This window comes from Phalacrocorax carbo, chromosome 1 (assembly GCF_963921805.1).
Source record: "Phalacrocorax carbo chromosome 1, bPhaCar2.1, whole genome shotgun sequence".
In the NCBI taxonomy this organism is placed as follows: domain Eukaryota; kingdom Metazoa; phylum Chordata; class Aves; order Suliformes; family Phalacrocoracidae; genus Phalacrocorax; species Phalacrocorax carbo.
Genome location: NC_087513.1, coordinates 57,367,656 through 57,395,329, shown reverse-complemented (window position 1 = coordinate 57,395,329; position 27,674 = coordinate 57,367,656). Strand labels below are relative to the sequence as shown.

At 43.7% G+C, this 27,674-nt stretch overlaps 2 protein-coding genes across 2 annotated transcripts; one reads left to right on the top strand and one right to left on the bottom strand.

Annotated features, from left to right (window-relative positions):
* The first annotated feature begins 73 nt into the window (after nucleotides 1–73).
* Nucleotides 74–7,137, top strand: KDELR3 (KDEL endoplasmic reticulum protein retention receptor 3). The gene is made up of 5 exons (XM_064454375.1): nucleotides 74–727; nucleotides 1,656–1,756; nucleotides 2,348–2,506; nucleotides 2,817–3,069; nucleotides 6,265–7,137. Exons 1-5 carry the CDS (start codon nucleotides 637–639, stop codon nucleotides 6,303–6,305), a joined length of 645 nt encoding a protein of 214 aa, XP_064310445.1. The 5' UTR covers nucleotides 74–636; the 3' UTR covers nucleotides 6,306–7,137.
* Nucleotides 7,136–27,600, bottom strand: DDX17 (DEAD-box helicase 17). The gene is made up of 13 exons (XM_064454327.1): nucleotides 27,467–27,600; nucleotides 23,180–23,330; nucleotides 21,019–21,118; nucleotides 20,754–20,887; nucleotides 19,913–19,978; nucleotides 19,478–19,619; nucleotides 17,222–17,382; nucleotides 16,961–17,133; nucleotides 16,536–16,646; nucleotides 15,951–16,012; nucleotides 15,501–15,560; nucleotides 11,022–11,261; nucleotides 7,136–10,343 (listed from the first exon to the last, which is right to left on the bottom strand). Exons 1-13 carry the CDS (start codon nucleotides 27,508–27,510, stop codon nucleotides 9,820–9,822), a joined length of 1,968 nt encoding a protein of 655 aa, XP_064310397.1. The 5' UTR covers nucleotides 27,511–27,600; the 3' UTR covers nucleotides 7,136–9,819.
* Between the last annotated feature and the right edge of the window lie 74 nt (nucleotides 27,601–27,674).

The window sequence follows — 27,674 nt, the reverse complement described above, 5'->3', positions numbered from 1 at the left end:
CACAGGTTAATGCACCCACAGGGAATGTCTCCGGGAAGCCCAGCCCTCACCGGAGGTTGCGTCCCCAAGGCCTGAGGATGGGGACCCCTTTCCCTCTGCCTTTTCCCCTTTAACGACACTTCCGCATGTAACTTGAGACAAGTTGGGGAAGAAAAAAGAGGAAGGGAAAAAAAGGGAAAAATAGCGCAGTTATTCCCGCCTCCATCGCCTCCTCCCTCTCCTCCCCGGCCAGCCAGGAGCCACGTCACCGTCACCCAGCACTGTTTTTGGGGCTGCTCGGCAGGCTCAGCCTGGGGCTCTCCAGGGGACAAACCCCAACTTTTGGCCTGGAGCAGGGAGAGGAAGGCCGGGGGGGAGGGGCAGAGAGAAAAATCCACCTTGGGGAAAAAGTAAGCAAGGCAGACGTCCAGCCTGAGCACCCGGCAGGGGAAAGGCACTTGCAACCAGGGGAGAGGGAAGCCTGAACTTTTCTCCGCCAGAAGAGAGGGCTCCGTACTGGGGAAAAAAAGGAAAGTTGAGCTGGAGGAGACCGTTTGCTTGGTTGAGGCTTGGAGGGGTGAAAACTCCTTGCCCTCACCCTCCCTGCCAGCAGGAAGTGCCCCGCTCCCTTAGTCCCAGCGGAGCCCCCCCAGCACCATGAACATCTTCCGCATCCTGGGGGACGTCTCCCACTTGCTGGCCATCATCATCCTCCTGCTGAAGATCCAAAAGTCGAAGTCCTGTGCCGGTGAGTGATCCCACGCCCTGGGGAAGGAGGGGACCCTTCTCAGAGGGCTGCTCAGTGAGGGGTGTGAGAGAAATGGGTGCTGGAAAGGCTAGCGATGGCCCACGCAAGCTGGCAGCCCTCCCCGGCGGGCTCTTTGGCGGAAGTCATCCTCCTCTGGGAAGTCGCCCTGCCAGGAGGAGAGGGCTGCGTTGGAAGGATGTGATGTGGCAAGGCTCATGGCCTTGGGCAGGTTTGGTGTCAGGGTGATGAAGTGAACACCAAAACTGATGACCTCCAGAGAAAGCTGCTTTAGGTCAGAGGTCCTGCCAGCAGGCAGGCAGGTACCAGGGGCTGCCCCATCTCTGAGTGAGGAAATCAGAGCAGCACCTTCCCACAGGAGGATTTTGCTCAGAGCTCATGGTTTTGTCCCCAGGAGGCTTTGGGGTTGGGCTGCAGCACTGTGGCCATTATCACAGGTAGAGAAATGGGCGGGTCTGGCTGCCTCTCCCCGCCAGGGGTGACTAAGCTCCGTCAGCATCCCTGGGCTGGTCCCTGATCCTGCAGCTCTTCCCTGATGCAGCAGATGTCACATCGCACAACTCTGCTGGTGAGGTGGGCAGGTGAAGGGGGTGAGGGAGTGAAGAGAAATGCATTTTGATGACAGTAAGGACTGAATTGGCCAAAGAGTGAACATGCCCACCGAGCGCTGGTCCCTATAACCCGAGGCAGGGCTCAGGGGTGTCAGCAGCAGCCTGCCCTGCTACTTAGGGAGACTCAGGCCAGTCCTGGGGTGGGTCTAGAGCTACCACAGCACCCACAGGCCAGACCAGGCTCACAAAGCAAAACGCCTACATACAAACACTTCCAAAGAAGGCACAAGGGGAAACCACCATCCTAAGGGTCCCTCCTCTCATCTGCCTTACCTTCCTTTCTTCTCCCTGCCATGCAGGTATCTCTGGGAAGAGTCAGATTCTTTTCGCTCTTGTCTTCACAACCCGCTATCTGGACCTGTTCACCACCTTCATCTCTGTCTATAACACCGTGATGAAGGTAAGGAGAGGGCAGGGTGGAAGCAGAGGTTCCCCTCAACTTGACGTGGCTTCTCAAGGCGGCAAGGGTATGCATTCACTAAGTTCTTCAGCCAGCAGGAAGAAGGAGCAATTCCACCTTCTTCACTTGTCACCAACAGGGTTTATACATAGGAAAGGTGGATAAAGATGCTTCCTTTGGTGTCGCTGGCCCGCTGTTGACCAAAAAACCCCCTCAGCAGAGTCAAGGAGCGAGCTGAGCCCACCACATTTAGTACCACCAAAACCAGAACAAGACTGGCCTGGGTGTCCTTGTGCAGCAGGAGCATTAACAGATGGCTGCCACCAAACCAACCTCTTCACACAGAGTCCTAGAGGGCTCAAGCAAGTGTGATCCTCATGGTGGGGCAATCTTCAGTTGACTACTGGAGTATCTCCAGCAGAAGTCAATCCACAAACCAGTGCAGACAAAGCATTTACCAGTAGCTCACCCTGGCACAGCCCCACTGGAACTAGCTTAAAAAAGATCTTGACTTTGGCAAAGCCATCCTCCCTTCAAGCACAGAAGGTGTAACCGCAGGTGAGGTCTTGCTGTCTCCCTTTCCTCCTCCAGGTAATTTTTTTGATATGTGCCTACATCACCGTGTACATGATCTACGGGAAATTCCGGAAAACGTTTGACAGCGAGAATGACTCCTTTCGCCTTGAGTTCCTACTGGTCCCTGTCACAGGCCTGTCATTTCTGGAGAACCACAGCTTCACCCCCTTGGAGGTAAGGAAAACCTAAGGCAGGAAAGGGGAGGGGAAGCACCATGCAGCAGAGGGAGCAACATGTTGAATAGTTGAGATTTTTAACAGCAAAAGCAGGCAGGAAAAGCAAGGTTGGCAGGCCTTGAAGACCATACCATCTATATAGCTGCTCAGCACTGTCTCCTCTCAGTCTGAGGACAGTAGGCTCTTTTTTTCCAACTCCAGCAGCGCTACTCATCCCCCTCGCACATCAATGCTCTGCCAAATTAAAGCTTTGACTCTTAACGTGTATTAATTAAGACTCTCCTCTGCCTTCATTTTGCATCTCACAGATACTCTGGACCTTCTCCATCTACCTGGAGTCCGTGGCTATCCTTCCTCAACTCTTCATGATCAGCAAGACGGGGGAAGCAGAGACCATCACAACACACTACCTTTTCTTCCTGGGCCTCTACCGCGCTCTCTACATCGCCAACTGGGTCTGGCGCTACTACACGGAGAATTTCTATGACCAGATCGCTGTAGTTTCTGGGGTGGTACAAACCATCTTCTACTGTGACTTCTTCTATCTCTACGTTACCAAAGGTAGGTAAAGGAGTTGGTATAAATCCAAAACGTTCATTCAGCACTCTTGCAACGTGCAGTGGAGCCGCAGCTTGCCGTGCATTAATCCTTATGTGACTTTATTCTTCGCGGCATTTGTGATGCACATTGCCCACCTAAAATCCAGTTTAAAAACTGTTGAAAAAACTGTTGAATGCATGTGGGCATCTCTGCTCACAAGGCTCTAGATGTGCATGTGAAACGCAGCAGAAGCTAAGCCAGAGCTAAGCCTGGTTTAACCCCACCTTGGGAAGTTAACAATGAAAGTATGTTCAATTCTATGTATATTTTGAAAGATTATGAATCACGCAAAAAATACTTTGAGGGGCGAGAAAAATAGCTGTAGGCAGACAATGTACCTGAGAAAGCAACTGCAGACATATGGAGCTATTATTAAGCCTACTTTTTCCTTTGATGGAAAAGATGTAACGTTCTCAAGAACTGATTCTGTAGGAAGACAGGCATCTGCACGGGCAAGACCCCCCCTTTTCTGTTTCCCAAAATCAGATGCTCCTTCTACGTCAGCGACGTGCTTTGGTAAATGGCTACGTACCAGAGCTAACAAGTGCATCAAGGGCATAAACTTTGGTGGGACACGCTATGGTTTGCTAAGGCTGAAGCGTGCTTTTAGATACTTTTCTATTGAAGAGGACAGAATTTGATGAAATCTAACTGAGCGAACAAATATTTTCTTCCTCCTTCATATTCCCGAACTAGTCTGCCAAAAGCAGTAGTGACGACCCGTGTTTGACGTTTCGAGGGATGGATTTTTGGTGGCTTCATGCAATATACCTGCTGATAGAGAGGTGACAGGAGCACTGAGCAGGTGGCTGGCCTCAGCAGATTAAGGCTTCCTTCTGTCATTAAAACATTTTTGTAGCCAGAACAGTACTTTGTTAAACTGCCATCAAGGTGCTCCACATCAATTCCTTTTTTTTTTTTTTTAAAAAAAAACCAACCTTAATTCCCATTTTAGCTTCACTCAATTCGTGTATCCCGTGTCCTTCTGTACTTTGGGAGAAATGTATACCCTGTGTAGTTCCGGATGGTGGAACAAAAGGGGGTAAAAAAAAAACAACTTCTGGCCTTCAGTCTCACACTGCTAGTGATAAAACTGCAAAATTTAGATTTTACAGGAGGCAGAATAAAAAAACATTTGTCCCTGGGATGTCACAGCAGGAAGAGAATTGCTTTTTTTCCTTTTACATAAATATCCTGGATCATGGGGGAGAAAAGGTGACTGAAGGCATGCGAATGCTTTGCAGTCATTTATGAAAACCAGAAATATTATAGCAGGTTGCACATCTCTCACACTCTTGCAAAAAAAAAAACCAAACCAACAAACAAAAAAAAAACCACCCCAAACCATCTTTTCAAAACATTCCTGACACAGTAGAGCTCAGACAAAAGGGCAGCGATGCTGCAAAAAAAGCAAAGACATGTTACATAAAGAAATGTATTTAATAAGACTTCAGAGCCTATACCAAAGCATTGTAAAGGGATTTTTATAGAACACAACTTCTCTTTGTCGTGTTTTCAAAACTAGGTGAGCTCCTTTCTATTTAACGCAAGGACCTGAAAGATATTCTAAGGAAGGAAGCTTTCAGGTCCCAAAAGCTTGTATTTCACAGAACAGCTGTGGTCAGGAGCAACTCGGGGGATCATCAAATCCTCCCCCCACTCACAGCAGGGTCACCCAGAGCAGGTTGTTCCAGGTCCTGTCCAGTCAGGTTTTGACTTATCTGCAGGACGGGGGTACCACAGCCTCTCTGACAACCTGGGCCAGTGTCTGACCACCCTCACCGTAACACACGTTTATGTGGAATTTCCCATCGCCCCTTGCCCTGTCACTGGGCACCACCGAGCAGAGTCCGGCTCTGTCTCCTTTACTCCCCCCATCAGGCATTTATTTATACACGTAGAGAAGATGCCCCTCAGCCTGTGCTCCCACATCCAACGCTCTAGTTTCTTAACCATCCTTGTGATCTTTCTGGGCTTGCTCCAGTATGTCCCTGCTTTTTATACTGGGAGCCCAGAGCTGGACCCACCTCGCCAGGGCCAGCTAGGGAGGAAGGACCACCTCCCTCGAATTGCCGGCGATGTCGCTCAGGAGGCTGTTTGCATTCTTTGCCATGAGGGCATGTTGGTGGCTCATGTTCAACATCACATCCATCAGCCCACCCGGGGCCTTTTCTGCCAAGCTGCCTTCCAGCACATACCGCTGCACGGGGTTGTTCAGCCCCAGGGGCAGGACACGGCCTTTCCCTTTGCTGACCCCATGAAGTCCCCACCAGCCCCTCTCTCTGACCTGGCACGGTCCCTCTGACCCCATCCAGTCTATCAGCTGTGCCCCCACATTGTGCATCATCGGCAAACCACTGAGGGCCTGCTCTGCCCTTCCCCTGGCACCGAACAAAGGCGTTGGGCAGTGCTGACCCATCCCCAGCCCCAGGGTAAACGGCCAGCACCAGGCCAACAGCCGGACTCTGCACCACTGACCACCATGCGGCCAGGGGAGCCACTTCTCCATCTACCTCACCTAAGCCCACGGTATCTTGCCGAGACCTCCCATCCCAGCTTCCAGGTCAGATGAGATGGGGCAGGCTCAGGGCGTCTGGCCACAGACCATTTATTCAGGCCATGTTCTCTATTAAAAAGAGGGGGAAAGCACTGGGGATAGAACAGTAGACTCCGTACTACACCAAGAAAAAAAAAAAGGGGACATTAAGAGAAAGTAACCATGGACAAGAAGACAAGAACCTTTTCCTTTAGCATAAAGGAGAATAAGTAGGTTGTGGAGTTTCTGCCCTTGGAAGCAATTTCGCAGTGGCTGTCTCCCATCAAGGATCACAAGTTCTCCCCTCTTCTCACAATTCCTTAATTTCACCGTTCTTGCTAAATTCTCCTAGATGCAATGAATGGGATTCTTGGGAGCTGGCAGCATAGAGCCGTGACTGCGGAGGAACAGCCATATGACCCGCAGACAGCACAGCTCTGTCCCCACTAGCCTACAGCAGCACAGGGAGGGTGCCTGCGAAGGGCTATTTGACAGCCATAACCTCACGGCCGTTTGCGAACCGGGCAACCCGCCGGCCAGCACCTTAAGTAGCAAATTAAAAAAAAAATAAAAATGGTTGTAACAGCAGTTCCTTCATTACCTTCTCTTTCTCTTTACAGTCCTAAAAGGCAAGAAGCTAAGCCTTCCCATGCCTGTTTGAAGACATTTCCACAGGCAACACAAGAAATTCCAAAGATGAAGCTCTTCAAGATCACAGCTTTCCTTTCCCAGCCCTTTCTGACTAACGGACGGCTCAGCCGAGTCCCACTCCAGCACCAGGAAGACAAGGCCTGGAAAGCCGATACGCTTTTCATCCGTATGAGACTTTCCTGCAATTTGTAGTTTTTGTTTTGTTTTTTTTTAATTTCTTCTGACTTGAATTTGGTGCTAGTAACTAGTGCTGGCCAATACTGATGTAGTGCAAATTATTTTCTCCTGGCTTTTCCCAGCATCTACCTCCAAAACTCGCCTCCACCTTGACCCCGAGGCAGCACAGGGAATATAAGGGAACTTGTCACTACCTTTAGTCCTCCGGTCCTTTAACAGGTCCCTGTGCTAAAGGGAACACAGCACTATTAAGCCTGATAACAAATACTAAGGCCACTGACCCATTTCTTGGGTGGCCACATCTGACACAGCAGGCGCTACAAACTATTACTTTTAACTCTGTATAAACTAACATCCTCCCAACAGTTAACTCTGCCCGACCCCCATTCTGTTCAAGTCCTGTAACATTCAGGGAAAACCCATTCCCTTCAGTGACACCAATCTCCCAACTCTGCAAGAGTTCAAACATTCCCCCCACTCACCCGCCTTCACTGACAGTTCCTTATCTTCTACAAACAGGGATAATTTCAATTAAAATTCAGTGGGTTGCCAACAGGTGCTTCCAACTCCTTGATTTTGACATTATTTTTTTTTTTTTTAAGAACTGGGAAGAACAGGGACAAAGACAGTTTTACACTCCAGAAATAAAGACAAAGTTCACAATTTATTGACAACAGTGTTTTTATTTATACCTACAAAAGAAAACAAGATGGTATCAAAAGGACAATTTACAAACTAAGAATAGTAACATAGCTCTTAGTATCCTGTGTCTGAACACCACAGATCTATGAATCTCTCAAGTCTTCATTAATACAACAGGAATGTGTTCAGAGACCAGCAGGTGTGTGAAACGAGATGCTGATCCCACACAAATCCACTAACCCTTCCGCTGTTCAGAGAAGTCCAAACAGTAAATTGCTTCGGGAAGTGGGAGGGGAGGAGACACCCAACTCATTTGACACTCCCACAAACTTTTACAGATTGAAAACAAGGCAAACAATACTAGACGCTAACGCTTTATCAAAAAGGGCCCTCCAGCTGGTATATGGAACAGAGCAGCGAGCACCAGGTGGGACAGGGGCAGCACATGCCACGGTGCATTTATGCATTCAGCAGTCTGGTTAACACTCTGAACTGAACCGAGACCCTGGACTTCAGCTGACCTCAACGGCAGTAACGCACTGCACGACTTGGCATAGACGTTTACACATGCACAAGTCGTCCCCCCCAAAAGAAGTGAAAGCTATAGCAGACTGTAAGGCAGCTTTGGTGGTCCAGAGACCCTTTTTAAAGCCAGTCAGTGAGATGTTCTACTCCTACACCCCTCAAACACATTTCTGCATTGAACTCACAAATTTAAAAAAAAAAAAAAAAAAAGGGCTCTGCACTTGCTTGCAAGGGAGAGGCCAAAGACAAATCAGTCAATGCCTGGATAAACAAAATGTTTCTGGCTTTCACTTAACACAAGCAAAGGAACTTCCTGCCCAAGCACTGGAATTAGAACATGGGACGAGGGAACCAAGGTTCTGGAAGATCTCTCCCTTCTCCCTCTGTGTCAGCAACCTACCTGTGTACTGCACAAAAACAACACATGTGCATTCATCCCCCAAAATTTTACTCTGGGAAGAAATTAAATTTTAAAAGAAAAAATTTCTGTATAAGCAAGCTCTTTTCTTGGGCTATAATAAGTTCCAACTCTGCTACAGAAGGAGTGGGCTGCCTTGTTCATCCATATGCAAGAACGCCAAGATAAAAAAAAAAAAACAAAAAACCAAAAACCAAAAACCAAACCCTGCACTCTCATAATGCAGGGATTATACCTCACAAACCAGGAGATGTATCCATTCTTTTGCCATATTATCAGATCAAGAGCAGCCAACTCCTATTATCATCTACTGTCTCTGAACCGTCTGGTATTAGAAATAACAAATCAACAACATGCTTTACTAAAGGGGAAACCCCCTCACACCCACCTTAGCCTGTAAAATAAACAAGTTTTAATTACGTATTTACTAAAATTTCACTCTTCTCTAACATTTTCTAAAATGCTACCTACCTGCGAGAGCTCAGCTCAAAGGGACCAATGGAGCAGGGAAACGCACTCAAAAGCCAGGAAAAGCAATAGTCAGAGCAAGGTACAAAAGAAATAAAGCTTCAGAATCAAGATGCACTAACCAGCTCACCGCTTACCTCATGAAAAGGAGATTCCAGGCAATCTCCTCCTCCTCCTCCCTTCCTCCCCTTGCCCTCCCCCACAACCCACCCTTTTCAAACCTCTTATATTTTAAGTGTGGAAAACTCTTGTCACATTTTATTCAGCGTAGCGGCATTCGGAACATTACCCGTGGCAAAAGGTAGTTTGTTTGCGAAGGACAGACAAACAACACATGCTGTTCATCATCTCAGTCCTCTACTTTCTGGAATCTCAAGTAAGACTTCTCTCAAGAAACCCAACAGGGATCTGAGAGCAGAAACTCACTGAAGGATAACCAGGCTCCACACATTTGTGATGCTGCAATTAAACAATCGTACGGGAAGAATTCACTTGGCTAAACATTATAGCAGCGGTACCTACAGTGACTTATCTCGTTTTCAGGTATTGAATCCAAGATGGGTTTGGTCTCTGACACTGGGGTTTCAATCCCACCTTCCCTACTGCAGGCTGCTACAGGTATTAGAAGATGGGGCAGCTGCCTCCAGAGCTGCAGAAAATGCCAACAAGGTACCTGGGGCCATACTCCGAACACCGCCCAGCTCAGACAAATGAGCAGAGTTTTCCTATAGAAAGTCACCTACAGTAGACTACAAGCAATAATAGTGAGCTATTTAAAAAAAAAAAAAAAAAAAGAAAATAATTAAGATTAGGAGAAGTGAGCATTGCTCCCTTGCATTTATCATTTTAAATGAAGTGCTTTTTAGCTCCCCAAGTTTCCCACCTCTCTTGATAATTCCTGGAATTAAATTAACATGTTACAGAATAGAAACTTCCTCCCCTCAAAACCAAGTTTTCACACAAACCTTAGACACCAAGATGATCGAGCTGGGACCTATCTGCCTTATACCCATTTCTTTTAGAGAAAATAAAATTTCCAATTTCCTCAACATGCAAGACAAAAAATAATAATTTTTCCAGTCAACTATATATATCTTTTAAAAAAAAATTAAAAAAAAAAAAGAGGACAGGGTCAGTAATGTGGACTGGGGGCCATTTTAATGGGCTCGAGGGATTTGAATGGTGAATTCTAAGTCTAACCTGCATGAGAGAGACATCACAATGGGAAAGAAGAGAAAGAAAAGGTTCCTTTAAATGCAAGAGGTCTACACTGGTCACCAGTGGACGAGTGGTCTCATTTGCGGGACGGGGGAGGGGGTGGGGGAGGGGGCGGATACTGGTAGGTGGCAGTCTGTCCCATATAGCCCATCACGTTAGTGGCAGGGGGCTGCGGAAACTGTTGTGACATGAGCGGCTGTGGCTGCTGGCCCGAGCGCCCCACCATCCCTGCATACTGCTGTTGGGTAGTGCTCTGTGAGGTTCTCCCAGCGGTGGCAGCTGTGGTGCTGGCACCATAGCCACTAGCACTGTACTCTGCAGTGCCATAGCCACTCGTGCCATAGGCAGCTGCTCCATAGCTCCCTTGAGTGTAACCATACTGGCTCTGTGCTGCCCCAAAAGCGGAATTTGGGCTCCCGTAGGCACTGCCATAGGTCTTGTTGGCTCCGTTGGCATAACTGTCACCACGCTCACGGTCTCTGAAGCCACCTGAGTCTCTCCGGCCCTCTTTCACTCCCCGGAGCCTCCTGTCACACTCTTCCTGGTACATCAGGTTAGGGTTGTTTACTGAACTGCTCGTTCGGTAACGAGAACGACCTCCTGGCGATGAATATATTAAGATTTAGTACCATGAACAAGTCTTAAACAATGAACTGGTACAATTATGCCACCCTTTCTCCCCCGTCTACATCCACAATTTTGCCCACAAGGAGCAAGTTCTTTTGACTGACTAGAACTTCCCTGCACAGCTGTGTGTACGCCTCTTCATTTTATTCAAGGTGTAAATACAAAGTTAAAAAAGGGTTCTTAATGCATGCGCTTGGAGACAAAGAAACAGAAGAAATTCAGGACTAACTTGGAAATATAATGAAACTTACTACTCCTTCAGGGAATGGGAGGAAAAATAGTCTCAGTCCCTGAAGGTAAAGCCAGTGTAGTCCTTTTGTTGATTTCAATTTCGCATGTGCATGTACACACATCCTGTTGCCTGTGCTTAGGAACTGCAAGGAATTAACGAATTCAAGCAAAATTAGCTTTGTGACGACCTTCTCAGGAGAAAAAGAATTCTACAGCTAAGGTAAAACAGTGGACTACCTCTCTTCTGGATGGAAGTATTACATCTGTGTAATGTGTTCTTGGGTATGAAACAGCTTTATTACTAAACTACCGTTTGTTATCTTAGACTTGTGCTTACTACTTCCCTACCCTCTTTCAGTCTTTCCTCCCTCAAAATGGGGAACCTATTCCCCGTGTAGCCCTTTCCCCATGTGCCTTTACCTCCACCACCACCTCCTCCTCCTCGGTGGTCCACAAGCTGCATCAGTTTTGGATTGATGGCTTGATTGGCTTCTTCCAACACTTTGATAAGCTCCCTGGCTTGTTTCAGGTTTCCTGGTGTGAAGAACGTGTAGGCAGTACCTTTGTTGGTACTACGTGCAGTACGGCCAATACGATGCACATAATCTTCAGAGCTGTTCGGATAGTCGTAGTTTATCACAAATTTAACATCTTCCACATCTTGTGAAGTGCCCAGGTGCGAAGCACAGTGAAGGGGTGGGGTTGAGGAAAGGGGAGAAGAAGAGAGGACGTGCCAACGAAAGGTGGGGAGCACGAATGCAGGTGACAGTAATAAGAAAAAAAAATACAAAGTTAGTAATTGCATGGAATAAATACAAGACAGACTCATCCCAAAAGAGTAGAAGACTCAAATTTAAGATCATCAGGAATGAAGATCAGTGTCCTGAAAAATGGTGGTAATTTTAAAGCAGTTTTGCCCTGCACTCAAACTCATCCTCCCCGGAATGCATTTCTTTGTCTTCATGTGTCAAAGACACTGACGTTTGTGAATGAGCTAATTGAATTTCATACTTTTTTTTTTAAAAAAAAAACAACACAATCTGGAAAGTGAAAATGCCACCATCAGACAGAGCAAACTGGGGTGGAGGAAGGGCAGAACCGCCACAGTAAAGCTTTTACTCTGTTGGGAGAAGTCTAACAAATAACAATGGTAGTGAGATCACTTACCTTCCACTTGGTAACATGAAACAAAACGCAATCTTAAAAATATTCACTTTTACAGTCCTAATAAAATATAGTGAACTACTTTCCCTAGCCTAAAGCTTAAGACACTCCAATTACATTAGTATTATTCAGCCAACTCATTAAAAATTATCCAGACCCAGAACATCTTAACTCAGCTTCGTAGTTATCACCAGAATACATTGCGCTAGCATTTCACCGTGCTGTTCTGTCCAGTTCTGGCAAGCTGTCATAATTTGGACAATCCTCAATTCCATTAGCAATTCCCTACTTCCAGCATCAGATGGAAGCAGGAAATGAAATGATCAAAACTGCTTTGTATACAAAATATTGAAATTTAGGAGATCAGAACTGCATGCCTTTTGGAAAGTCAGACTTCATAAACTTATGGGACAGAAACAAAGTAAATGTTAGCGTAACACTTCAGTGAAAGCACCTCAATTACCAAGAACACCTATTTGCTATAGTATACAATACTTTAAAAAGCATGGTATTACAGAAAGTGCCCTAACAGCTCGTTAAAAAAAAAAGTTAAAAATCTGCATTTTAAGTAGAATATTCTGAAAATATCCAAGATAAAACACAGATTTTTGTGATTTCCTTTCCTTTTTTTGTTGTTTTTTTTTGTTTGTTTTGTTTTAAAGAGAGAAACATTCTCTGTTTGTTACCAGACCGATGCACACTCCCTCCTCCTGTGGGAAACCGCTGCAGCCGATCCCGTCTCTTTGCCTTTTATTTTTGGCGGCCTCCTTTCGAAAACTCCGCCCTCTGACACGGGACCACTGGAGCGCGGGGAGCATGCATCAAGGGTCCATGGCAGCGAGAAGTCCCCACACACGCTCGCTCTGTGAACTGGCTTAGACGCTTCTCTGTAGCCCCATTTGGTAGTGAAGCGCCGGAGAACCTGGGTTCAGGTAAGTTTCAGGTCCTCCAACGCTTTTTGTCCCCTATTCGGGGCTCTTAGGGGCAATTGTCAAAAAAATGAAGATACAAAAATTACATCCAAAGGGTCAGACTGCATCTATTGCCCAGACTGCATCAATTTCGAAGGGGTTGTAGGAAAAATAAAAACAAGAGCGTTGTAGTGACAAGAGGGGGACTTTATGTCTGTTTCTTATTACAGCAAAGGGGGGGCTCCTCAGTCTTTGCTGACTCCAAAGTCCTGAATCACACCAAAAAAAGGGAGTGAGAAGGCAGGTTTCACAGGGGGCTGCGCGAGTCTCCAGCTAGGGTCCTTGATGCAACAGGTTTTTTTTTAAAAAAGGGGAAAGTGAAGTAAAGAGGAGGACATATGACAGATTGCATCTTCACAGCCAGGGTGTAACTAGTCTGACAAGCTGCAGGCTACATGATCCTCAGTCAGTTCCGTTTTGCACATCCATCAGTAGCAAAGTGACTTGAATTACCGGGGAGGATACAAGGACCTGCTTTCCTGGCAGAAAGCACAGGGAACTGCAGCTACCGATGCAGACGGAACTGACTTGACTGGGGAGGAGTGGGAAGAATGGGAAGGCAGGAAGAGGAAAATGCAAGGGTGTTTTCCAGACTAGAAAGTGGTCCTGGTAGAGCACGCAGCTCGCTGAAGAAAAGACCAGAGCAAGTACAAGACTCTGCTTCTCCAGTCTAGCATGCTCCAAAGTGTTTGCGCACACTCACAATCTTCCTGCGCTTTTAGAAGATAATGTAGCAGGATCAAGAATTGAAACTGTAATTCATATTTGACAGCTACCTGGGAAACATTCCCTTTGTCAGACCGTCAGAATACCCTATGGCACAGACAGTCTCTGATTATTAATCAGGAGAGGTATAAGCTAGCAAACATGCTAGTCTAGAGAGCTGTTTAGACCATCAATGTAGATGTGCCCCCACCCCTGCACTGAGAATGATCTGCAGCTGATATCAAAGCTTCTGTTAAAGAAAACAAAACAAAACAAATTCAATGTTTTTAGTTTAATAGACTGAACAAAAAAAAATAAAGTAAAAAAAAAAAGTCAGTGCAGAGAGAGGACCTCACTCCAGGGAATTATCACAAAGAAGTCATTACGGGACTCAGAACTTACCTGGAAGAAGCTTTTTTGAAACCAATGTTCCATTAGGAAGAGGGAAAGCCCTGGTGACTCAGCCAAAAGGCGCGCGCCCCTGTTTTATGTTATTTAGGTAGAAGCCTTCACTTTCCAGGATCTTGGAGGAAGTCGTCCAGAAGTTTGCCAGTTAAGTGACTTATTTTAAGAAGCAGCAAACTCAGGGCCCCAAAATAAGCAGAGATGTTGTTCAGTAACAAGAAACAGACTCTGTTACCTTTCCCCCTTAGCTCAGGTGAAGTGGAGGATGGGAAGTGGGGAGACTTGTTTTCTGAAGTGTTATCCAATTGAGTAGTTTTGCGGGGAGTGTTTTTTTGAGGGGGGTGAGGCTGTTTTAAATGTCTAGGCAAGATGCACAAAGAAGCTACCAGCACATAGCAAGCCTGTTTAAAAAATGCTGCTAAGAGAAAGCAGCTCTCTTTCATACAAACTGGTTTCAGGCCTCAGTCCCTTCTCCCAACAGGCCCAAGTTCTAACTGCACAGGTCCAGACATGACCCTAGAGGGCAGAGACTGAAGTCCATATAATCACCTCTCTGAGGAAGTGTCGGACGTTTTTTGAGGGGGGAGGGGAAGGAGGGGTGAAGGTTGTGTGAACAAAGGCTGCCAAGTCTAGTAATGGTCTGCCTGTATTAAGTGACCATATGATGCACAGCACAGCCACCCTTTCAGCATATAAAAAAAAAAAAATAGCTCAGACAACTGAGATATTTAACAGCTAGAGATTTTTCTGAGCTTATTTGCAATGGCTTGCAATGACTTTGTCTAAAATTTACTACAGTGAGACATCAACCCCCAAGGAGTTTATCTTCTACCAAACTCAGGGAGGGGGCAATACTCAATGTCCATTATTAAATTCGGAGCACTTCAGAAGTCATCCTCCTCTTCTAGAGTGGACAAGTGTATAAGGGACTGTGCTTAGCACACGTGTTTCACAATACAAGTATGCTTATTAAAGAAGGGGGCACAACTGACGCATCCAGACAGATCATTTTCATACCACCAAAACAGAGCTGTGCAATTTCGATTCAATTACATGTTTGGGTAACACGATGTTAAAGGCCATATATCATCTCAGTGGTCCTGCCTAGAAGGAACACAGAGGAGGGAAGGTTGCATGTCAAGACCAAAGATCTGGAGCAGTGCTTTCTCAGATGTGAATACATCTGTGGGGTAAACATGCGTGTACAGTGGGGTTGGTATGTTCAAATCTGTGGTGTGTCATACGGGGAGAATATTAGCTATTTGCTGTTGAAATGCTCTCCCACAACTTCCTACTTGAACTTTATCTGACACGCTCTGTACTGAGAGCAATCCATCCCTATCATCCAGCAACAAAAGCCGGACTTGGGGAAGAAGTGAGTGTGGTGGAAGGGTTGGGTTGCATAATTGGACGTCTCTTCTCCCTCTTGGCGATCGATTGGTCATGCCTAGGCCTTGCTGCAGACCAAAGCCTGTTCATTAGGAGCAGGAAGAGACTTTGAATATGAAAGAAAAAAAAAAGATTAATGTTAAAAAACGTATTTCACATGTGGGGGAAAATCACGCTTTGATTTTTTTTTTTTAAAAGAAAACATATTTCAGTCCAAAGAAGAAAAATATGCAGCAGTAGGCAAGAGTGGTCTATGTGTACAAACCTAGCCCACGAGATGCAACGTCGGTAGCAATGAGGATAGGAGCCTTTCCAGAACGAAACTCTGTAAAACAAAGCATGCTATGAAGTAAGATTTTTCAAAAAGATAAAGTTACCTGATCTTGATTTACACTAAATGCTCATTTTCCAGAACTTGTGTAAGATGGGTCAATTTCAGAAACCCCAGCAAGTCAGGATGTAAGGTGTCAGCTATCTTTCAAAACCCAGCTCTCTGGGTTAAGCAATTTTCCCACTGTGTTTTTGTCAAAAATTAAAAAAAAAATAAATAGGCAAATACAAGTACTGAAATTAAAAGTACAAAGGCAAAGGAAGTTCTTTTGAAATGCATCTATGGGGTACAGAGACAAAAAAAAAAAAGACAACTGGAGAAAAACACGCCTCAGTAAATTACGTACAGCAGCCCGAGTTATTCTCCCCTCAGTGGTGGACTCACCATTAAGCACCCAATCTCTTTCTGGCTGACTCTTGTCTCCATGGATACACATAGCTGGCCAACTGCCAAACAGAGATGCACATTAGTATAGACAGAAAGTACATACATTAAAGGCAAGAGGAAGCTTTATCGTATTTTTGGTAAAAAGGCAAACAATAAATGACTTGAGAACTATTTTATTCCCTGTCCTCCTCTGGCCTGTATCTACCTAGCATGGATATTGGTTTGTTGCTTGCATGTTAAACCCACTACCTACACAGACTTGATGATCTTAAGTCTTTTCCAACTTAAATGATTCTATGAGTCTATAAACAACCACCTAAGCCAAATCACATTTGCTATATTGACACAGTCCCAGCCACCATATCAGTGTTCTGATACGCTAAAAGCTGCCCAGCTAACAAATCCTCTCATCTTGCTTTGATGGCCTGGAACCTTCTGGGAAACTAAGACTGAATTCAGCCAAGAAAAGAATAGACAAGTTGTTCCCAACAATAGCATCATGAGCACTTAAACCTTACTGCTTTTGATTACAGTTTCTGTTTCCCACTAGAAACAAGGGGAGGGAAGGGGGAAGCTAATCACCCATCTCTGCGCATCCTTCGAGTGAGATCATCACATCGCCTCTTTGTCTCCACAAAGATGATAGTCTTGTTTTCCTTCTCTGCCATGATTTCTTCCATCAGTTGTATCAGTCTAAAATAGACATGAAAGCCAAGATGTGTATCCACATATACAAGAATATACGAGCACACTCTCAATTCGCATTGAGAACATAACACACATCCACATAAGTCACTATCACACAAAATTTTGAATTTGTTGTACAAAGGTGTGGTTAAATATATGCAATGGACTAGTTAGTTACAGGACTTACTTATTTGGTAACACTCAAAGGTTAAATAATTCTACAATTAACTTCACTATTCAGAATTCACACCTGGCTCTCAAAGCAATGTAGATTTTTAAGTACCACAAAAAAACCTGAAATGATAGGATAATCAGCTTACTTGTGGTCTTTCTCACTCTCCATGCATACATCCACTATCTGCAGGATATTGTGGTTGGCACTCAGCTCCAAATTTCCCACATTGATCTGAACATAGTCCTGCAGGAAGTCCTCGGCAAGCTGGCGCACTTCTTTTGGCCAGGTGGCACTCCACATCAGAGTCTGTCTGTCAGGCTAAGAAAAAGGGAAAATGGATTTAGTTAAGGTGCTGGACTTTGAATGGGAAACCAAAGGAGGCTGCCTTTTTATAAGGTTCACACACCCTTATCTGGTCAACAATTTTACGAATTTGGGGTTCAAACCCCATGTCCAACATCCTGTCTGCTTCATCCAGCACCAGGTACGTACACCGACGAAGGTTGGTCTTTCCTGCCTCAAGGAAATCAATCAAGCGACCTGGTGTAGCAATGCAGATCTCCACACCTTCAAAACAGAATGAGGAAAAAGAGTAAGGCTCTTCATTTGAATGTCAATTGGTATTTTTAGTCAGAATGAATCACCTTCCAGAGCAAAACTGTTTTAAAAAAAAAAAAGCACCACCCTCATTCGTACCCAAGATTGAGTCATTTCAGTAGAAGCCCTAGTTTCTTCTAGCATTTTTTTTTCATTCTGAAATTACTGTTACAGTGCCATTAGAATAATAAATGCAGTATAGAAGCTAAAAGCTTACTGTCAGAAAACACCAGTAAAGAGCTTTCCAAAAATCAGAAGTAAAATAAGCTTCTACTCAAGCCTGACCCACCTTCACCCAGAATTACAGTCTCAAGAGCTCTCTGGAAAAATAAGAGCGAACTCCAGCTAAACTCCTCACATTAAGCAAACATGAAGTGTTGCTCTTGGTATACAGGTCAGATTACTTCCACTTTTTTTTATATATATAAAGCCATAGCATGGGCTTTAATGCCAGGTAATTGTGCATCAACAGTGACAGACAACCACCCTACCCGTATCTGTTAGCACAAAACCAGAATTCAAATATTCAAAAACTAGTATCAGGTATGCCAATTTATACATTCCTTAAAAGGAGAGAATGGTTCCCACCAATTCCCAGATCTTACTGGTGAGTCCTTCAGTGTCACTGGAATGTCCACAGAAGTAAGTTTAGGTAAGCAGTGAGGTGAAAAAGAACTAAACTTCAAGAGCTTTCTCGATACTGCACTTACAGATGCAGAGTATTTTGTGGCAAACCAAATCTTTTTGTCTCTGTCAACCTGGGTTCCTCAGAGCTGTCAAAGCTGGGCATACTTCTAGCTTCTATAAAGCTCATGCAAGAATCAGATTTCTAATGGAGCCATTAGTCTGCCAGGGAGACTGAAGAAACTGCAATCTGTCGTCAGTTATGTACTCCTCCAAAGTAAATTCACTAAATACCAAAAAAATCACAACTGAGAAAAAAAAAGAACAAACCCAACATGTTTTCTGGACTCAGTAATCTTTGCTGCAGAAAATACTTAGCAATCCTCCAAAGCCAGTAACACCTGAAAGGACTAAAAGCGCTGAACCTGCCCACATCCTCTAACCAGGTGGTTTTCTTCATAAGCAGAACACCTATTTTACAGCACTCCAGAAAGGTGTGCAAAACCCCACCAAGCTGAAATTCCCAACATTTTTTTATGTAACCTTTGACTCTTCATTGAAGACGCTACTTTTTAATTGGAATGCACTACCATTTTCTTGAACAGAGCTATCCCACAGCTTTCTACCACACATGCCTTTATCCCATTACTGCAGTTTTCAATAATGACTCTGCAAACTGGAGTAAGTACACTTTTCTGATTTCTTGAGTAGATCTGTATATCTAAGCTTACCTTGATAATACTTCTTAACTCTTTTCACCTAATTCTATCACATTTTTTTAACCTAGTGAAGATGAAAGCCATCAGCACATTACTGCATTTCAAATTGTACGTAACTAGCCCTCAATATGAGGGTCGGGTCACTTGAGCACTACTGTGTTACAGTGGCTGCTGTAGAACCATGGTTCCTCATCCCTCCCAACTCCAGCCCCTTGCTATGTATGGAAAGGCAGTTACAGAACATTATGGGGTGCATGAATGGAAATAGAGCTCAGTGCTTAAGAACAATATTAAAACCAAAAGCCACTGCCTAAAGAAGTTTCTATACATTCAGAAATTAGGTTTGATTATTTGAATAAGCTGGGGCAGAAAATTTGCAATCTGGCTTAAGAAAAATCATTCCTTAAACTTGCTGCTACTACATTTCCTCAAAATAACCTCTTCCTTTTTGCTAAGTTTCCTTTCCCCTTTCCTATGTCCTGATCATCTCCACAAGTCGAAAGTTCAAAGAGAAAATGGAAAGGAATCTAATATTCAAGTAAGTCACTACACAATAAAGAAGATAAATACTTCAGGCACCATTATTGTAACTGGAGAAAGAGACAGCTGCTCATTCACACACACCCCCCTCCAAACAGGTTTTAAGAAGATCATTTTGGTTTTTACAGTGATTTTACAATAGCGCCTTACCCAGAAACTGCAAACACCTGTTTTTAAATTACCTCTTTCTAGATCTCTGATTTGGGGCCCTTTGGGTGCTCCTCCGTATATGCAGGTACTCTTCAGCCTTGAACATTTGCCATAATCATCAGCCACCTGCTGCACTTGCTGAGCCAACTCTCTAGTAGGTGCTAGAACCAGGCACTGCAAAAGGAATCGATTCAGGATAGCCAAGCTGAACAAGCATCCTTAAGTTTAGGGCTTTGCACAGATACCATAAGCAAAGCTGGACCATCTGGTCTTTATTAGCTAAAACATTTAAGTATCTTTAGACTATGTCAGCAATTGCACAGAATTTCAACCAAGTGGGAAGTTCATGTTGTGACAGTAAACATTTCTCTACTTACTATTCTGCTATACCAATTAAATAAAGTACACATCTCATTAACGATGCCATGTCATAGACACAAAAAGGAAGAGAACAGATAAGCACTTACAATTGGGCCATCCCCTCTCTCCAAATATGGCTGGTGGTTGATGTGAACAATTGCAGGCAGCAAGTACTAAAACAGAAGAACTTGAAGTCAAAACACAGGACTTCGATATTCAGTGCCAATGATCACCTGCCACAACAACTGGATCATGGCAAGAGCCCACTTTAGGCTAACATCCCTTCAAGAAGCCAACACCTGATGTGAGAGACAGCAAGAAGCCTTGGCTATATAAAAATCATGATTCTGCAAAAACAGAGTTATTATCCAACAGAACATAACATTTTCAGAGCTACTGACCAACCATACCTGCTCTGACATGCAATGTCATGTGCTCATAACAATGAGCACAAAATATAGCTGCGCAGCACCTCTGAAAGGAAGGCTCATTTAAATTTGGAGCCTAAGTTAGCAGAATCGAGCAACTTTGGCTCTAACCAATGCTTTTCATAAAGGATAAAATTCCTTCTTAAACACTGCAGATAAAATTAAATATGCCTCTAAGACTCAACCATTCTTCACCTTTACTTGCATAGGTAATACAACAAATATGCTGAAGAGCAGACACTGGTTTTTAAACCACAATGTAAGCATAGGCCAAAGAGAAGTGACTAAGCATCCAAAAAGAAAGACACACAAAAATACATGCCTGTGAATAAGACAGGCTAGTTGAGTTGAGACTTAAGTCTCACCCATGATGCAATAAAGCAAGCTCTAAAAACATATAATCATCTCACTTTATGCTTGTAGTACTGACAAGCCCAAAACAACTAACAAGTAGCCAAGGATAATTTCTGCAAAGCAACTAGGAAAACTAACCAAATAAATAAAAGGGAAGAATACATACTGCTAGGGTCTTCCCAGAGCCAGTCTGCGCAATGCCCACCATATCACGACCACTGAGGGCTAGCGGAAAGCCTTGGCACTGAATCGGAGTGGGTTCTGTGAAGTTCTGGTCCATCAAGGCATCCATCACATACTCTAAGAATTTGAGAAAAGAATAAAGGATAACTGAAGCTTCAGAAGACCTTTTAGAAAACAGAACAGGCCTAAACAGTTATTGGTTTTGAGTAATCATCATTATCGTTAAAAAAAAATGGCAAAATACTTACGTGGAAAGCTGCACTGGTGGAAGGCAAACACAGGCTTGGGGCAGCCCTCCATTCCTCTAATTGTTATCTCTTTCTTTCTTCGCAATTCTTCAACTTCATACTATTTATGTGAAGAAAAAAAAAAGGAAACACAAATGTCAAATGTCAGGGCAGACTTAAAGGGCATGTTTCTAACTACTAACTCACTTCACACCTCTGGATAACAGCTTCATTAGAGAACTGAACTGAAACAGCAGTCTAAAAAGGACTGCTTTTCTAAGGATTTTCTCTTGAGATTGAGCTATCACACAGCTTCTGCAATATTCAGAGGTATGAGCTCTCTAAGTAGTCTAGAAGGACAAATGTCCCTCTCTCCTTCCAACCAGCCCTTTTTAATAAAAAGTGCATTAATATAGTATTTTTAAGAGTTTTACTCTGGCCTCTAGAACAAGAAGTAATCAACAGCTCCAAAGGTGATTAGACACAGAGGATCAGATAAGAAACATGTTTTATGTGGCAGTGCCAAGAACTAAAGAAAATAAATAGGCCCTAATATACTACAAACAGGCAGAAGGCAGGGCAGTCCCCCTTCCTTCAGTTAACACATTCCAGAGGTGGTTAAATACGGAGCTCTTGCTGCACAACCTGCAACTCAGAAACGTTGCTTGGAATCTTTTTGGAGCCAGCACTCCTTGTTGTCTGCATGAAAGCAGCCCAGGCAACATCGTAATGATACCCTAAGACCTCACAATTCTTTAAAAAAAACGGAATGTCTTAAAATATTTCTGAAATGTGTATCTACATAAGCATAATTTTAGGATTAGAAAAAGTGTTTTAGCTTTGTCTAGGTTATCTTGCAAGTCCAACTGCAGTTTGCAACATGCTTCTACAATTCATGACCTTATAATGCTTATTAAAAAATCAACAGAAAGACACATACAAGTACCAAACATGCACTTTATCCAAAGTAATAAATTTACTATTTGTGAAAATCTCTTGAGCTTGAATGAAAAGGTATAAAAAGAAAACAACTTCTGAGAAAAACATGAAAATTCTTTTAGTTGGCTAAGGCAAAGACAGCTACAGCAGCTAACGCTAACGGTGACTTAGTAGTTCAAGTTGTTGTCTCTTTAAAAAGCCAATGCCTCCTTCAATTCCTTTATGCCATATAAATCTCATTAATATTTCACATAAAGATTTGTAAGTCTATGTAATTGGATAAGAACATTTTGTTGGCTTGTTTGCTCATGTTAAGAATAAAATATCTCAATTTCTAAATATAAAAAGATATTGAAGAGGAGAAAAAAATACTCTAAACTTGAGTGGGGTAGGAAGGGGAGATTACTCTACAGAGTAAACACAAAGTACTGCATCCAGTTTGGAGCCCCCAGTGTAGGAACAACACTGCTTTACCAGGGCATGTCCAATTACGGGGGCAAGGCTGGAGTACAGGCTGTACGAAGAAAGACTGGGAGAGGTGGATTTATTTAGCTTGGGAAAGAGAGGGCTAAGAGGGGAATTTAACTGCTACTTTGAATTACCCAATGGGTCGGTAAAGAGATGTTGCAAATAATGGGGGGGGGGGGGAAGGCAGCAGGAATACCGTGAGAAACACTAAGCCCTGGGACAGCCACCCATAGAGGATATAAACTCTCCCCATCCCTGGGGATACTCAAACGGACAAGGGGCTAAGCAACCTGCTCTAGTTTTGCAGTCAGCCCTGCTCTGAGCAGAGAATTACACTAGACATCTCCCATGGTCTCTTTCAGCCTGAATTATTCTTATAATAAAATATTCTTTCAAACGTTTCTCATATATTTCTGCCACTTATTTCATTATTTTAGGTCCTTCCAGGGCCTCCCTGCTACTGCAACCCTCAACCCCTCTAAGTCTTATCTACACTGGCCAATAGCTAGAACAGACAAGCATTATGATGACATATTACAAATGACCAAATGTAAAATATCTCATAAAAACAGCTAAGACTAGAAGCATCACCTTTGCTAATGTTAAATACTGAAGGCAGCTAGAACCAGTAGCCTGCAGAGTACACACATACTAAACAAGCTTAATGAAAAGACAGTTCTATTACACGCTGTCCCAGGCTTCCTAGGACAAGTTTTTCCATCTGTGACATTTTCTGTGCTAGACAAAATGGAACAGACAGGATCTGAAAACTTACCGGAGTAAGCCTAGCCACTTCCGGATGTTCCACGTAAAAATTCTTTTCAAACTTGGGCAGTTCATTTAAATCCCATTTTTTCTTACGTAAACGTTCCCCTGGATTACCAAATTTCTTTGGAGGAAGAGGACCTCCACGACTTGCTCCAAACCTGGGAATGTCAATGTTAGTTACAAACAAGAGTATTTAATTACTCTGGAATTTGCAGGTTTCTTAAGCATCTTCCACTCTTTTTTTTTTTCCCCCCAAGTTCACACATGAGCACAATATCCTAGCAAAACTCACTCCACCTCTCCCTCCTCCAACCACTATGATGGCATACAACTTTTTGAAATAACATAAACCTGCTCTAAGTCAGTTCTAAACCCAAAATCATCTTAAATTTTCCTTACAGTACAGCCATTTGTAAGTTACTGCCTTAAAGCTCCTGCCTCTAGGTTTCTACATCAAGGTTTCTTCCCTCGGGACAAAGCTGTGGGCACAGCTATAACACATTTTCAAGGAAAGATATGACAGCAGACATAAAACATGGTTAGATGAAAGAAAGGGACGAGAAAAACCTCAAAACCCAAGTTCATTGTATCTCTCTCAAGGTTAGTTTTACACAAAAATAGCTACTTCCCTGTCTCCCCCTCTGTGTCTCTCTCCTTTCTTATCAAGCAGTATGCCTCAAATAAAAAACAGAAGAGTGAAGAACAGAAAGCACACAGGTCCAGCCAAGCCCGCAAGTCCATCTGTAATTCTGGAACCAAAGAAGTGAAATTTAAAAAATAAAAATCTTTTTAAACAAGAGTCTAACGGGGTGGGGGGGGAGTACCTGGGAAAAATCGTATCCTCTCTCAAATGCTTTTGATGAAGACTCAAGAGAGTAAGAAGCTAATATTTATTCTGCTAAAAAATTCCCAACGAGCAGAATTACTCAGAAGTTACTGCTCTTTCTCGCTCACCCTGTTCATTTAATACACTTAAGAAAGTTAAGAACTAACTGTAATGAGTACATGATGCAGTAGACAAAACATGAACTTCTATCAATAATTTGTAAGAGTAACTGAAAACTGAGTGGCATAAAATCATTTTTACTCTAAATATTATAAATTATATATTTTAACATTCCACAGAAAAAGTTACAGCTCTCTCATTAGTATCATACAAATGCAGCAGAAGGTACTTTTCCAAATGCTATCAGGTCAAATTCAGATTTTGGCTAATAAAGCTACAGCTTTTTGCAAAACATGAATTCATGAGAAATGCCCATTTAAGACAAGACACTTATTTAGCTGGCCAATCCAAAGTGTCTGCACCTCACCCAGGCAGTCCACTAGTAAGTACAAAAACTGTTAATGAAACAAACCAAAAGCAACAAAAATCCCAAAGCAATCATCTTATATTAGTAACGAGGGGACGGGGGCGGGGGGGAAGTTACTAAAAAAATTAAGATCTGAAATAAATTTCTGATATAAGTACAACACTATCTGTTCAGACATTACCTACATTTATTCTTTAAATCGCTTCCCAATGGATACTCTAAATTATAGCGATTAAGAGACAAAAAAAACAGAACTCAAATCAACATACTAACAGGAATGGGTTACATTGTTGGAAAAGCTAAGTATGGTAGGTGTAAGTTAACTTAAAACCTGCTAAGTTTTAAAATGTTAGCTTTATTGCAACTGTTTCTTTAAGTCCCCTCTCCTAGAAATATCCTTTATTTTCTCACTAGTATGTCTAACAGATCCCGCTGACGGCCTGCATAATCAGCAATTTTTGTCATATGAAAAGACTGTGGAATGCAACTTCAAAAATTCATTTAAGCATTACATTTTCTTTCATGACAAAGTAAAAAATTATAGTATAGATTTTCATTTACAGGAACATCCACCTTTAGTGAAGATGCCTGCTACTGATCACGCTACCTTGAGATCAAGATGACAACCATTTCTGTATCCAAGGAGAACTAACGAAACCCATAGCCTCACTTAAGCCAAGGGTCAGTAAGTTTCCTTATGAACAGAAACATATGGAAGAACTGATTACTACACTGGACACTGAAACCGCTGGGTACTATGAATATTTGCTGCATAGCTATCCAGAGGGAAGAATCAATGTATTTTACATAGAAGCCACGTAGTTTCAGTTCTCCATTATAATACACAATATGCTGACCTGAAAGAAGTGAGGCCTGCAGCAGTCCTCGAGCCCTGTCTCTGCTGAAGTTTATTGGCTAAACTGGCAGTAACTGACACTTTACGTTCTGACTAAACGAGATTCCAATTCCAGTTAAACTGATTTACATATAAGATTATTCCACTGATCTGCCAACAGTTCTCTTTTCAAGTGTGAATTCAAACTAACTCAAAACATTCTTCTCTAATATTACCGGTCCCATCATTTCTGGGACAGAACCAAGCAAATTTGTTACATTCCAGAGCAAAACAGTACAACTTTCCATTCTAAGAGTCACCTACAACTCATTCCTGACAGGAGAAAAACAGAAAGCCTGTATTTGTTTAGCCTACAGAAGGATCGCCACCGAGGTGATAAACTTTCAAATGGTGCTTAACCAGCATGCTGGGTGGCCCAAAATTTTATAAAGGTTATTTATGAAGTACAATGGTTATTAGTGGTTACAAACATTTTCACAACTTAAATAGACATATGTAACAAACTGAATCCGGATGCATTAAAGCTTCCAGGATAATATGCTGAGGAAACGATTTTCCATGCAAATGTCCAAAAACTTCACAAAGAACCATGCAGGCACTTATGCAAAACCCCTGATCTAAAAGAAAAACACCCACCTATAACCAAAGTTCTAACACAAAATCATTGACGCGTATTTTAAGGCATGCCAAGTGTTGTGACAGTGCTTTGGACTGTGTTCTTTTAAGTAACTATATAAATCTGCATACTCAAATTCACTCACTAAACTCCAAAAACAGCTGGAGCCTGAACTATCTCAGACTTGCCAAAGCATTTACTCCGGTGTCCTTGTGTTAAACTGAGCTGGAAATCTCACAGCAGAAAAACACCAGAACCCTCCTGTCTGTGAAAGAAACTGAAGTATCTTTTAATTTCACAGCGTGAAATGTGGGTGTGAGATAACGCAAGGATACAACTATCTCTCTCTACAGACGCGAGCAACTAAATGTTAAAATGCATTGCAACATTTAAAGAAAATATTCCTGAATCTCCCAGTGGGGACGGAAAACAAGAAAAGGAAAGGGGGGGGGGGGGAATCCAACAAACAAGACGACTCATTAACTGAGATCTAGTCTGCCATATTAAGAGAACCCACATGATATGTTTATTTGTTAATGCTTAAGAATTGAGGCCTAACTACTTGTGATTTAAGGAACAGCAAACGCCACTCTCCTAAGTTAGAACTAACATTCTCTTTAAAAAGGCTTGGGATGAACGTTTTATTACTTTCAACCCTTAAAAAAACTTGTCTCAAACTAGCTATATACTATATGGCATTCCATTGTATTTACTGCATTGTAGTTATTCCATTGTATTTATCTAACCTGTAAAAACCTTTTCCAGGCTAATCTTGCTTTAAATACCAGAATCAAGCATATCAAGCACTAGGCCTCTGCAGTGCCACACAGACAACTCCTGTCTGACTGCTACGTAAGCTTGGTCATGCTCGTTAAGTGTGGTCCAGGGCCATGTTTACTGAGATCGCCCTTCCGAGTATGCAAGTCCCCTGCACGGCAGCAGTGTTCAATCTCTTTTCCTCTCACGATAAGCCTGGGAGTGCAACCGAGAAAGATCCTTCGCCAACTGCCATCTTTCTAGTAAGTCCAGAAGGAGCAATGACAACCAGAAGGGCAGGCTGTCCAACCACCCTTGCCAGGGCCACCAAGACCTTCGTGGCTTGCCCAGGGCGAGGGGAGGGAAGTAAAGAAGAGGCAGAAAATAAAGGGAGGGGCGAGGAAACGGCAGGCCTTAAAACTGTAAGCAAAGCACACACAGCTACACATGAACGAGAGAAAAACTAAATAATAATAATAAAAAAAAAACAACCCGAACAACCCACCACCCCCCATTGCTGCCAGAACCGTCCTAATAAAGACTCCAGCTCCCGCCCACCCCCACATGAGAATCTGGGGGGAAAACGCTCCCCCCTCGTCCCCACGACTCCGCCCCGGCCTTCCTCCCCCGAAGCCCCTAAGGTGGGGGGACGGCTTCCCCCGCCGCCCCCACGCCGTGGCGACCCGCACCGCGCCAAGCCCCCTCCTCCCCCCAGCTCCCCCCTCCCCCCAACCCACCCCACCCCCCCCTTACCCGCCGCGGTCTCGGTCGCGGCCCCGGTCCCCGAAGCCTCTCATCGCACCCGGAGGGGTGGGAGAGAGGCAGCGGAATGCCGGCCGTGGGGACGGCGAGGGACTGGGGGTACGGGGAGACGGTCCAGCCAGGGGTGGCTGTGTCTCGGAGGAATCGCTTTGCGCCACCTCGCTTCTTTGGTGGGATACAAAAGGAGAAGAGGTGGTCA